Genomic DNA, 13698 nt, shown 5'->3' with positions numbered 1-13698 from the left:
TATTCACTGTTGCAGTCCTGGTTTCCCTCCCTTCTTCCCCCTTTTTTGGTCCTCTCCTGTTCTCCTTTCCTATGGTACAGACTGAATCTGGTTTTATTTGCCAAAGTTTCTTTTGGCTTAAGCCTTGTTTTCTGGGGGCTCCTGACTGTTATGGCAAGAAAGACTGAGGAAGTGACTTCTGCCTCCTTTTGTATCAGACATCCTGACGTCCTTTACAAACGATGACATTTACTTACCTTTGGTATTCTGGCCGAGGGCTACCGGGAGCAGGATAACCCATCGTTTAGGACTGCAACAGTGAATACACTCGAACATCTACATTTATGGTAAGTGTACACAACTGTACTTTATGAATGGACCAGTTGGTGTGCGGGGTGTTGATGATCACTAGACAGTACAGGAGAAAAAGCCACACAAAAATCTGGCTTCACTGTAGGGGGGAGAAAGAAAAAAAATGATGCTGTGATCCTTGCCATGTGGTGGATTTTGTGTTGAAATATTTGCTGATTTATACACGTGGCAGCCTGGAGCATTTCCTTGTTAGCATCACGATTGTGTGTTGGCAGTGGAATAATATAGATGCAGTTCAAATACTCATGCTGATGTTACCATTTGGGGGTAAGTTTGTGGAATGACATAAATGCTTAAATGAATATCTTTAAAGATGTAGGCGTAAAGAAATTTAACACTCAGCATTTAATAAGAATGTTTACGGCTAAAGGTAAAACTGAATGATAGTTTTTGATAATTGCTGATTAAAACTGTTACACTGAAGTTGAACTAGATAAAATGAACAGATAAGAAAGTCTTTGTTCCTCTGTCACTGTCAATTGTTTTTGTTGTACAAAGTGATTTTTTTCTTCTTCTTCATCAGATGTGGAAGTCCCAAATTACTTACAAGAATCTTATGGATAACTACCAACAAATATTAAACATCTTGCTGTCTGCAAGAAAGGAAAAACCTGATGTCTGTTTTGTCCTTAACCTTTTCCATTCTCAGTTACAAGACTTCATACGGCATTACATAAAGAAAGGAGATGCTGAGATTTCAAAGGTAGAATTACAAAAGGCAATGGTTTTCATATTTTATATACAAGTAGATAGCATGCTACATTGTGCAGTTATCCGAGTAAAGATTTTGAAGTTCAGGTACTTTTTTTTTTTTTTTTTGACAGGTGTTTGACAATATTTTGTCATATGCAGATTGAGAAAGCAATATGGCAGGATTCCTCACTAATATTTCTTTATGATGTTAGTTGCATATATTTAAATACAGTATAATCCACGGTGGGGGGGGGGGCACTCTGGTATTGCTTTGTCAGCAGAAAAAAGCCCCATGCTAAAGGAACTTTGTCTAACCAGACATTTTTGAGCTTTGTAGTCCCAGGGAAGTTTGTATAACTACACATTGGCTGTGTTGGCAGTGGTTAGTCCTTAGTAAATGAAGTCAATTGATAAGCTTATTTGTGGACTTTGAGAAGTGACATCCTGAAGACCTGAGTTTAATTTCCATACCATGTTCTTCAAATGCTCTGTAGCTCAAGACGGGTAAAATATCACATATTCCTGCTCACTTTTAAGTTGTTTACTGCATCATATCTGGTTAACAAACATAGTTAGACAATCATTCCTTCACTTCTGATGTTTTAAAATAAAATTGTATTCACTATTGTCATGTTACGTTATGAAGCCAGCTATTTGGTGGCTCCATATCATAGATATCTGTGACCTGAGTGCTGGAGAATCTTGCTGGGAAGGATTAGAGTGAATGGCCAATGCCTGCAAAGCTGTGGTGAGTGGACATCTGCTGAGGTATGGATGCAAGCAATATATGGTAAGGCTGTATTCTTGGCTGTGCCAGGCTGCAGTAAGACCGTAGCCTTTAAGGGGGACGTGTGCATTTACACAAGGTGAAGGCATTGCATGCCCTTGCTTAAATGGGCATGCACATCATTTGTCAAGGAAGGGATTAAGTCCAGTGCAGAAAAACTTTCATAGCTGCCTGGATCATGGCTACACTGCAGTCATTCTTGGGGTTCAGCAGGCGTAGAGAGGAAAAACTAAAAAAATAAAAAAAAGAAAAATGATATCAAGCCAACTGTTATATCTTACAGGGTAAGTAGAACCCACTGCAGATGTCAGTTTGTAGAACATTCCGGTATTTTTTTCTTAATGGTTCTGACTTGACTACTACTTGTAGATTTGTTTAATCTTCCACCTTACCACATCAGTGCAGGGTAACATGAGATGTCATCATTTTGACATTAACAGAACTGGCAGTTTTTAGACTACAAATGATTTGCTTATTTGTTTCTTTTTTTGTAGCCATCAAAAGCTCGGAAGAAGAAAGGAAAAAATGTTATGGTAAGTATAACAACACTGCAAGTATAGATCGTTCTATAGGCAGCTTAACATAGCAAAACAGACAGAGTGCTCTTAGAAAACTAAGACACGGAGCTGTGCTGGTTTACATATTAAGTGAATTAATAAGCATTTTATCACATCCTAGCAGAGATGTATTTATTTCCCCTAGCACTAGCATGTACGTATAAATATAAAAAGATATTGAAGCAGGTGCAGGCACTTATCACAAGTCTGGGGGCTCCTACTGTGTGCACAGAAAGATGGTTGTGGTAGAGTAACTATGGTCATGTAATCACTGAGTAGCTGCTAAGCGACACATTCTGCTACTGTAAGTAACTGTGCGAGTGGTCCAGTTGTGACGGCTGCCTTTAACTGATTTTGAGAACTGGCTTCCTATATGCTGTGATCTGATTCTCATGTTGTGCTAAGGTATTCTTCCTGCTTTGATCTGGTGATGAAGGATTAGGTCTGCTGTCTTTTGGTACTTTGTGTCTTGCTGTAATCTGGTGTGGGGCATTGTATGCTATGATATAGTACTGAGGCGTGGAGCCATTGTGCCTACTGTATGGTACAAATACATGGTGTCTGATTAGATATGGTACTGAGTCATTGGGCCAGCAATAGTGTGGAGCTTAGACAGTGGACCTGCTGTGATCATGTAGAGCAACATTGTACCTTCTGGATCTTGTGCTGCATTGTTTTGTTTTTTTTGTGATCTGGTGCAATTTACTGGTATGTTATCATACTAGAAGACTATCCTTTCTGAGGTTATTAGTGATGCTCGCTAATTATCTAGTGAAAGGTGTTTCCTGGTAGTTGACTGCAGTACCATGTTTTTGAAGACCATATTGGCTGGGAAAATTGCTTTGTAGTCTAGAGAAAGGGTAATCTGTACTGTTACTAGCAGTTTCTGCTGCAGACTTCTATTTTCATTCAGTAGATCACTTAATAATGAACTCTGGCTACTGCAACTTTGTTCACTGGTAACATTTCGAATTAAATGTTTTGCATTTGTAAGGTATAACATGAACATATCTTGCAATTAAGAAATTAATTAGCTTTGGTCTCTCGAGTATAACTTGTCCAGCATGAGTTCCACAATTTCACTGCTTAGAAAGCATCATTTTAATTAATTTATACATTAAGATCATCATATTCACAGCTGTGAAGTAACATCCTAAACCCCTTGACCCGGTTTGTACCTTTAGTCTCAAGATGTCCAGTGTCTGCACTTTTCACATCAGGTTAATGTGTTTATTTGGTCAATGTCTTAGATTCTTAGTGCCTTTGCTCCTGGACTTGTTGCCTATGAATTATTCTTTTTTTTTTTTTTTTTTTACTTGTTAGTGAAACAAGGCAAACCATTTAGGGGTAGGCCAGCTTTCGATTCTCAGCTTGTAGAGCTGCACTTCATTGCTCAGAATCAAATAAAAAGTGGAAAAATTAATTTTAGCTGGAAACCTCCTTTTCACTCTTGGAGCTCTGTGGTGCAGGGTGATAAAGCCTTTACTGAGGCCAGGTGATCTGAGCTTGACTAGTGGCATTGGTGCCTGTCGAAACTGGCCTAAGAAAATATCCAGGGAATTGTTATGACTAGGCTTGTATAGGCCCTAGGGCCGATAGCCTAGTACCGACTTATGAACCTATAAGAGCAAGTGTCCACTGTTGGCTTGGCCATCCTCGGAGATGGAGTTGGCTGTGGTTTGCCGTATGGTAAGACTTAGAGGGAGAACTAGATGCTCATCCAGTGAAGTTCCTAGCTGGCCAAGCTCCAGCTGCCATACTGAATTTGCTTTAAGTAGTTGAGATTGGCAGCAAATGTAAGCTTGGATGAGCTGCCAAGGGGGTAGGATGGGGGTTACTTTCAGGGAAAGAGGGGTAGTATTTGCCTGGCTGTGGTTTGCTGGAATGAAAGAGCCAGTTGAAGGAAGGTAGAGGAGCAAGGTCCTGGAAGAGGGGAAAAAACACCCTTTCACATTTTATTTAAAGTTTTTTTTTTTTTTTGCTGATTGTATTTTTCTTTGATGTCTGATTGTCATGGGTTTAATAGCAGAGAGGATGTGGAATTTAATCATAAGAATGTGTGTGTATGGCGCAAAGCCATCTACACCTTTTTTTTGAAGAAAAGTTGTGCAGGCCCTGGCTCCTTTAAACGTGTTGTAGTAAGTCATATTTAACCAACTGTCTTGAATCCAAGAAGAAGTTATGGATGTTTAATTTCTATGTCCTTATTAAAATGGAACTGATGACATTTGAAATTGATCTGCTGGGTTATGTCAAAGTGTTTGAGACATAAATGTAGTTTCTTGAACATTTTGTCATGAATTGCAGTAAGCAGGACAACAGTTAAACATTTACTGATATAGCTGAGTGCAGTGTAGTTTGTCAATTTTTGCAGGAGACAAAAAAGAACATTTTTGCCTGCATCCTCCAATCCTCCCCATCCCCGAGGTCACTGTATCTTGGAGAACAGGTGATACCTGTTTTCATGGTTAACAGATATTGCTTTCTCTCTAACCAGTGCACATTGAAGAATACAATATAATATTTCTTTGAGTTTTTCACATTGTTTTAGAAAGTAGGAGACAAACATATGCTGAGGAAACAACTCAAGTAAATTAATTTCTTATTACTCAAGTTCAAGAAAACACAACTTGGCCAAGTTAAAGGAAATAATTGAACTGCTTTGTTCTTCATTTTTGTAGTACACTGTTATATTTATTGTGTGCCTTTCACCTTGATGATAAATTGAAGTTTGAGGTGCTGACATGCATCTTGAAGAACCATTCATAAATGGACATTGAGTATAAGTCATTTAGTTAGTTAACCAAATAACATCATTTATGAACATTGTTAGTGATGTTTCATGTGGTTTCATTTATAGCCATTGGAATATTGTGGTCATCTTTTTGAGAACAACCAGCTAAGCATCCGTCAGTCCTGTGAGCACTGCACATCCAGTATCTGGGTAATGGATAAAGCTTTGGTCTGTAAAGGTAAGTGGATCTTTTGTACATCACAGTGTTAAATGACTGAAGAACTGGTAGGAAATCTCTTCTTGGCAGTTGTAGATGTCTTAGCATCCTGTGTGTGTCCTTAGGTCTTTTCCATATTACCTCTAAAAGACGTTGCATGCTGTTTTGCAGTAAAACGCCATATGACTTTAACCCATGGGCCCTTCTTTAAGGAATTTTGGATTATTACATTAGATTTTGTTTGCTTGATGATCAGTTGCATCATCTAAACAAAGTTCCATCCTAGATACTTCGCTGTTCTGCCTTAATATACTGTCACAGTACAAAAGCCTGATTTTTGTTAAGACCGGTAAGGAGAAGTCCAAGATATGTGGCATAGATGGATAAAGCCCTGAATATGGTTTGTGTGATCGGAGATCAAATACCAACTTAGGTCTGGAAGACCCAGGTAAGAGAGAATGGGACTTGGCAACCAATGCTGGCTTGTCTATTTTGGTGTTCAGTCAGCTGATCACTACCAAGCAAGTGAAGATTTGCAAAATACTGACATGGCCAGGACAAGGGATATGGACTTGCTACTGACAAGCCAGTGCTGGTAGCAGCCATTAGTATTAGAGTGGTAGCATACACGTGTGTGGAGGGTGGTGTAGGATCCCACGGTGATGTGGGTCCTCACATCAGCCACCAGAAGTGAGGTTAGACTTTGAGAATATGCATGTACTCTAAATTATTCATTGTTGACCCTCAAACTGATTGGAGGAGACATGAGGTATATGGTGGAATTTAGACATGTAGGGGATTGACATTGGTTAGAGTTTATTTCCAGTGTGGCCACTTGTTGACTGTTGGGATAATACTCATGAAGAGACTGATTAACCATTTTGTGGCTAGTAGGCTGCAAGGAAAGGTGGTCTACAGAGGGTCAGGAAAAATAAAGCCAACTTTTCTTGATTACCATACAAATGATATCCTTAAATTTTGTGAGTCCCTTATTTTCTTTGCCAGTGGTCCTGAATATAACTCAAGTAAAGGAGAAAGAGGACACCACTGCCTGGTTCCTTTGTTTGGACAAAACCTATCAGAAAGGAACACTCCCACTTTTTTTGCCTGTGTTCCTTCATATATCCATCTGATTAATCTTATTATTGTATCGGGAAATGCAAATGTTTTCATTGCCCTACTCATAACATCCCACTCTGTCAAATCCTTTCTCTGCATCAAGACCCACCAACAAGAGAGGTATTTTCTTACATTCTGCTTCCTTCTGGATCATCATTGTTGTATTAGTGTTGTCAAATGTTAGCCATTCCTCCACAAAACCACACTGATCCTTATCTAACAATTTTGTCAGCACCTTTGCCATTCTTTTAGCTAATGCAAACATTAACACTTTATAATTGTGGCTTAAAACTGAAGCGGTCTGTATGAAGCTGGGTCTGAAAGGTCTTAGTCATCCTCAAGTAACACAGCCACACAAGCTTTATTTCAAGATGTTGGTATACTGTTAAACAAAATCTCCCATATCTTTATCACTTTTTTTTTTCCTTCTAATTTCCAAACTTCCACAGGAATACCATCTGTCTTGGAGACTCTCATGAGGATTGATTGTACATCACTGTTTTTATCTCATGATCTCCTAGCCTGTTAGCTGAGCCTCATCTACCTCCAACATTGGCATAATTAAGTCTTCCAGAAATATTTCTGTTTGTACTTTTTTTTGATTTACACATTTCTCTGCTTTATACAAATTTCCAGAATGTTTCTAAAACCTCTACAGGATCTCTAGTTGTTTTTCTTGTTATAGCTTCCCTAAGTATGGTGACAACCCTTTATGTTCTGTTGTCTGATTCATTGTGCTAAGTTTTTGTGCTCTGAAGTTATCAGAACTAGTTACTTAACTTCGCATATCATCCAGATGTGCCATTATTTTTTCTAGCACACTGCATTTGCTGCTCCACCTGTTCTGAAAGAGTCTCCATATTCTGCAGTACTTTAACTTTTGTCAACCCCTCTAAGTAAGTTTTATTACTTCTTATCCATATCTCTTTCACTTTTATTTCAATCCAGTTTTTAAACTCCATTTTATCGCATTCACTAGCTAAACTCCATTTTTATTTTATCCCAGTTACAAGCTGTAACTTCTGAAAGTATTTCTATATTCTCTAATTACTTTCATATAGTTTCCACTACCCATTATTTTTATCAGGTAGATGGGAAAGCACCAGTGTGTTATTTTTACTTCATCACCCTGCATTTTTTCTTGTTTTTTATTGGTGCATGATCAGAAGAAATTATTGGATGCATGTTAAAGCCGTCAATTAAATGCACATTTTTCTGTGAAATATAATTTCTTATCTAGTCTAGCCCAGTTATTGTACCTTGGGGAATAATATGTAAATTCTGTCTGAGTTTGTAATACTGAATTCACATCTTGCATACCATAAATTTTCATAAATTTCTTCAGGAATCTACCCTCTTTTGTTGTAGTCATCCCTTCTGCTTCTTCCTGGTACAACCTCACTATTGCAAATATAATTCCATTCCCTACCTATAAATAATCTTCCCTACTGAAAGGTCATTATTTCTCCCAAAAATTTCTTAAGCTCCATAATAGCAGTTTTCAGTGGAATATAAATGCATGCCATTGTAATCCTTCTCCCTTGCCAATAGCCCCTTAGTATCCATCTTTTTTACTTTTCCCCCTCATATATCAGTATTGGAGCCCCTCTATTAATTAGTCCCGTTTTCTTTTGTCCCTGATATTCTGCCAAATATCCATTCTGAATTTCTCTGTCAAATTCACATGCTCATTTCTTTCCAAGTGAGTCTCTTGCAGCATTGCTGTTTGCACTTTGCAATTTTTAACAAGGAAAGAGTATGGAATTATCTGTACTTCTAAGTCCATTCACCTTCCAGAATAATATGGGTAGCATACCTATCACAGTAAAAAGCTGTTATTCCCACCTGTTGTACAGGGCAGTTTCTATGAGTGTGTATTTCCAACTTTTGCATTACATGCCTATACTAATGTTTGGAGGGCTGATCTTTCGTACAGTTGTTTCTTCTCATCAGCAGTTGAACCTTTGTCACATTTTTAAGACGTAGTTTTAATGAAAACCCACAAACAAAATATTAAGTACAAACCACCTCCATCCCCTATTAACTTGGAACAAGCACACAAAACTATGTACATCTTCAAAACATAGTTTAACTCTCCAGAGGGGAACAATTGCCCCAAATTGATGGCTGCACCTACAGGCATTATCAAACCTAAAAATAAGGTAATCCATACTAAATCACATGGTACAGCTGTGCTCCCACTTACACTGACTGCTGTCTGTTCTGTTCTGTTGTCTCTCTTACCCTCCCATAAATGAAAAACAGCTTGTCTGCTTTCAGGAAACATTAACTTTTAGCCCAAAGAAAGAGTGCACTGGCTGTCTTTAAATAAAACTAAGTTGTACACAGTTCTTTTAACTGCATTAAAGTATTAGGACTGCTAGGGAGGTTGTTCCCTTTTATTCACTTCCCATAATTTCAAACTTAATTTTGTCACCGAACTGCTTGCCACTGTACCTTTAAATTTTGCATTTCCTCCAGAAAAGAGAGCACTCAAAATTCTCACGATTAACTGCTTGCACCTGCAGACAGCTCTTCTCCGTGGAAATATACTCATCAATGAGTCTTTTTAAATTTCACTCAGAAAAGAATGCACAGCTGTCCTCAGCTGCAGACGTTAATTCCACTGAACATTTGCCAGTGGAAATCAAGCAAGCTAATATCTTTGCAGTTATAAGAAGCTTAGCATCTTAGTTTTAAAGCCTACATGCTTAAAAAAGCACCTCTTTACAGCTTAAGCCAAATGTAGCAATCTATTAGACATTCACTTTTGTAAAATAAAAGGAGAAAATATCCTAATTCTGCATATAATATAATCGGTGCACTTTTACAATCCACCCCACCCCATCCCAGCAGCCCAGCATCACAGAATATGAACATAAAACGTGCTTTTGACCATCCTTTTTTTCTAGTTATATTGCAAAATCTATATTTCTTAAAACTAAAAAAGTATTTGCTTGCTTTAATATCTTTAACACATACACCAGTCACTGAAAAGACTGCCCCCCATTTTAAATATCCCTGACTTACTGTATATAACATGCAATTTATATCAGAAGTATTTTATACAAATGCTGATGACAAAAAATATTTTACTTTCAGCTTTTCTTCTTTTAATGTCCTTGTACGCATTAATTATATAAAGTGGGGGTATACACCTTACAGTCCACCCATAAGTTTAACAAAGTCAAGAAAATTCCAGTGTTTTTAGCCACTTTGTCTTGCAAAACCATATCTCTCTAATTTGATGATGCTTTATAGTCTTCCATTTATTCACTAATTTCATATTTGCTAGTTGTCTTCCTGTTCTTCTGCATCCCCCAACACCAGACTGTGGTTCAAGTCCATAGTACTGCTGATGCTTTTAGTTGACCTCTCTGCTTTTCTCGCTCTCTCAAACATTTTCCTTTGGAACATTGGAAAATGTTTCTCTTGCAAAGTCTCTGTGAAGCTTGCTGTTGGAAGAATAACAAGCTAAGTCTCTTTCTGCTTGCTGCCTCACATTTTGTTGGAGAAACTTTATTTCCTCTTAGCCTGCTTAGCATCAAAAATGACTGATTCTCTAGATAAAACACTTTGAAGACAGCTGGTTACAGCAGCTTAAATCTCACACCTGATTCACAACATTCCTTGATTGCTGGGATAAATTAGCTTCTGTTCTGCCTGGTGTACAGTGAATAATCCTTTTCTATAAACACACTGTTGTATGCAGTCTTTGCCATTTTACCACAGTTTTGTCAGTATCAACTCTTTCTGCTGTTAGTATTGCATCTTTACTAAAAATATGTCTTGGCTGCTTTCTCATGGCCAGGTTTGGAGCATACACTCAATGCACCCTTTCAGGTAACAAATTCTTGTGTGGAACACCAATCCAGTTGCTTTTTTGCGCTTTCATAAAATTAATAGTCTATTCCTTCTAGTTTATCTTGTACAGCAGAAAATCTCTGATCTGAAGTAGTTAACTTCATTTTATCTGTAACCTGTGGGTATTCGGATCCATATCAGATTCAAGCCGGCAACCTTTCAAGCATCTGCTCCGAGCTCCAAGCTCTTCCCCCTTACCCATAACCCAACACCATCTTGTACCTTCCCCCAGATCTCGTTTGTGACTTCGTGCATCAGCATCGTGATCTCTGTAGCTCCAAGTGTTGGGTTATTTAGTAAGTGACTTTTTGGTCATTTTATTTTCTTGAGATTGTGAGTGTGTGTTGTCGTTTAGTTCCCTTTCCTCCTCCAATCGCTCGTTCGTCGGTTTATATATATATATCTATAAAGTTTGTTGTAAAGTAGTCTGTTACAGGCCCTCCCTAACCCTTGGGTGTGTGTATTTAGACAATCAGTCTTAAGTAGGTTGGCTGTGTGTTTTCGTAGTATGGCTGAGCAACCAAAACCTGTTTTCAAGAAATGCACAGTGTGGCCATAAGCATTCATCTGCCAATGGTCACCATCTCTGTGTTGTTTGACTGGGTGTTCCCCATCTATCTGTTCAGTGCAGTGTGTGCGCCGGATTTAATCCCAGGGCCGTGAAAGAAAGGAAGGCAAAACTGGTTGCAAAAGGCCTACCTGTTTCCTCTCTCGACTCATTGGCCTCTGCTCCTGCAGCAGTTGCTCAACCTCTCCCATGGGCTGGGACTCACCCTCCCACTAGACCTGTTGAAGGGGAGGCCAAAGGAAAAGACAGGAAAAACAAGGACAGAGACAAGAGGGGCATAGGCCCCGTAAGCGGTCTCCAGAGCAGGAGCCCTTCCCTAGCTCGCTTGCTAAAGTGTCTAGACCTACATCTCCACGAATCCACTCCCCGAGGTTCTCCCCAGAGCCGACAGACCCCTTGGATCCAAGACCTTCATCTAGGTCATCGCAACGACCAGCCAGATCAGAGTTGGTTGCCTCCTCGTGCTCGACTCGGACTCTATCGGAATTGGATATGGACAAGATAATGAGATTTATTCGGACCCAAATCCAGATGGGAGTCTTGCCAGGCCCCTCTCCCTCTGGATGGGGAACCTACATGCCCTTCTTTCATCCAATTTTTCCTTCCCCGATCTGGCCTGCAGTTTTGGGGTTTATGGATCCGAGCATCCTCGGAGCTGGGGGATCGGCGCCGACTGTTCCTCCAACCTCGACTCCACTGATCACCTTGAGTTCCTCTGATCAGACCAGTTCAAATCCGATCAACTCTCAGGGCCAAGGATGGGGAGTTGGATCCGAGTGAATGCAGGTGTCTTTGGGTGCTAAGGAGGTATGCTCTCCATTGGCGTTTGACGTGGGGGGAGAGGGTTCTCTCCCAAGGATAGAGACTCCAGCCTATTTACTTGGATTTCGCCTGGACTCCCGTGGATTCAGTTTCGACTCCCTTCAGCTTGTCCCAGGGACATCCTGTGCTAGAGGACCCCCAGGCGGTTCCCCTGGAGGAACCCCCTGTGGCTCACGAGCTCTCTTCAAAGAGTCCCACTGAAGAGGGTTCCCGTAAGCACATGTGTAAAAGGAGGCACCTGGACTCCCCCGAGTCCTTGACAGAAGACACTGCTTTAGTTGAAGGAGAAGGTTCCCCAGGTCACCTCCTGATGATGTCTCCTTTGGAGACATCATGGAGATCCTCCACCAGAGGGGAGTTCGGTGAGCCCCAAAACCTTCTAAGGATAAGTCAGTGTTCCTGGAGGCTTTTGGCACGGGCCCATCTACATCGTGGGTGTCCCCTCCTGCGGATCCCTTAGTGGATCTTATAACCATGCAGGCATGGAAGGAGCTTGACACCATAGAGTCGATAAAACACCCAGACAGTATTCTCTCTCCACCCTCAGACAGACAGGCCTGGTACAAAGGACCCCCGGTGGATGCTCTGGTGGTTGCAGCAGCCACCAAGAGGGAAGGGGCACAGGAGAATTCCTTGGTCCACCTTCTGGACAAGGAGACCAGGGCAGTGAATCGATTTGGGGAAGCGAGTGTTTTCTTCAGCGACATTTTCCATCTGAGCGCTGAATTATTTGGCACACATTATAAGGCTGCAGCAAGACCAAGTCACGGAGTTCTCTGAGTCACCCCCAGAGCCTTTGTTGCCGGAGGACAAGCATCTGTTCGTGAAAATGTTGACTCTAAAATCGGTATTGAACACATCTATGCATCTCTTTTCCCATGCTATGGAAGGAGTGGCTAGGGCAGCTGGGACTGGCGTGGATATGAGGTGACACACTTTTCTCAGTGTGTGTCAATTCGCGGACCCCTTCAAAGCGTTTTTCACAAATGCTCCCTTTGATGGTTCTTCTCTTTTTGGGAAGACAGTACTTGACATTCTGGTCTAGAGCGAAAAGGACTGGAAGACTTTCTGCCGTCAGAGTCCACTTCTCTAGCCCTCAAAGATCCTTTTCTAGGAATCAGAGAGGGCAAAAGAAGATATGGTTCTGAAAATCACAGTTTTCCTGGAACTCTCAGGACAACTAGTCACCTAGAGGCAGAGGGTGCCAGGACAGATGCTGCCCCAGAGGCAGAGGGGGCCCAAGGAACTTTGGGTGTAGGGGGACCTTCTCAGACAGGCCCACGCAGCAGCCGTGAGGGGTTGCCTGACTGTCCTACTCTGGAGACAGTTGGGATAAGATTTATCATTGCACCCAATGGCTTGGGAGTCCATAACTGCAGATCGTTGGGTGCTTCAAATAATATCCAGAGGCTACACCATCCCATTTGTTTCCCCTCCCATCCAACCAAAGCACCTCCCAGATGTCCCACCTGCTCAAAGGGAGGCAGCAACACTACAGATTTCCAAGCTGCTTCGCAATCAAGCCATCGAACCAGTCCCCCCAGATCAGTCTGGATCATGCGTTTACTCCAGGTTCTTTTTAGTGCCAAAAAAGCTGGGGGTCCTCAGGCCTATCTTAGACTGGTCAACCTTGAACCTGGTTGTAGCCAAGCAGAAATTCCGGATGGTCACCCTACAGTCCATTCTACCTTATCTTCGAGAATGCAACTGGATGTGTTCGATAGACCTCCAGGACGCTTACTACCGCATCAAGATTCGCAGAAGCTCCAGGAGATTGCTTCACTTCCAGCTGGGAGCCAGTCATTTCCAGTTAAGAGCCCTACCCTTCGGTCTCACCACAGCCCCCAGGGTGTTTACCAAGGTAATGGCAGTCGTAGTGGCTCACCTGAGGCTTCAGGGAATTCAGGTATTCCCTTACCTAGACGATTGGCTCCTCGCTTCTTCCACCAAGCGTCGTCTTTGCATAGCCATAAACTCCTTCCTTCA

At 41.1% G+C, this 13698-nt stretch overlaps 1 protein-coding gene across 1 annotated transcript in view; it reads left to right on the top strand.

Moving 5' to 3' along the window:
* Positions 1 to 13698, top strand: part of MYO9B (myosin IXB) — a 1188949-nt gene that overhangs the window by 848309 nt on the left and 326942 nt on the right. Inside the window, exons 28-30 of the mRNA XM_044054768.1 lie at positions 875 to 1054; positions 2326 to 2364; positions 5249 to 5360. Of these exons, the coding sequence (XP_043910703.1) occupies positions 875 to 1054; positions 2326 to 2364; positions 5249 to 5360 (331 nt within the window). The remainder of the gene's footprint in view (positions 1 to 874; positions 1055 to 2325; positions 2365 to 5248; positions 5361 to 13698) is intronic.

Source organism: Protopterus annectens, chromosome 13.part0 (assembly GCF_019279795.1).
Source record: "Protopterus annectens isolate FY-2018-M chromosome 13.part0, PAN1.0, whole genome shotgun sequence".
NCBI classification, from domain to species: domain Eukaryota; kingdom Metazoa; phylum Chordata; order Ceratodontiformes; family Protopteridae; genus Protopterus; species Protopterus annectens.
The sequence above is the reverse complement of the archived record's forward strand: the minus strand, read 5'-3'. Positions and strand labels throughout refer to the sequence as shown.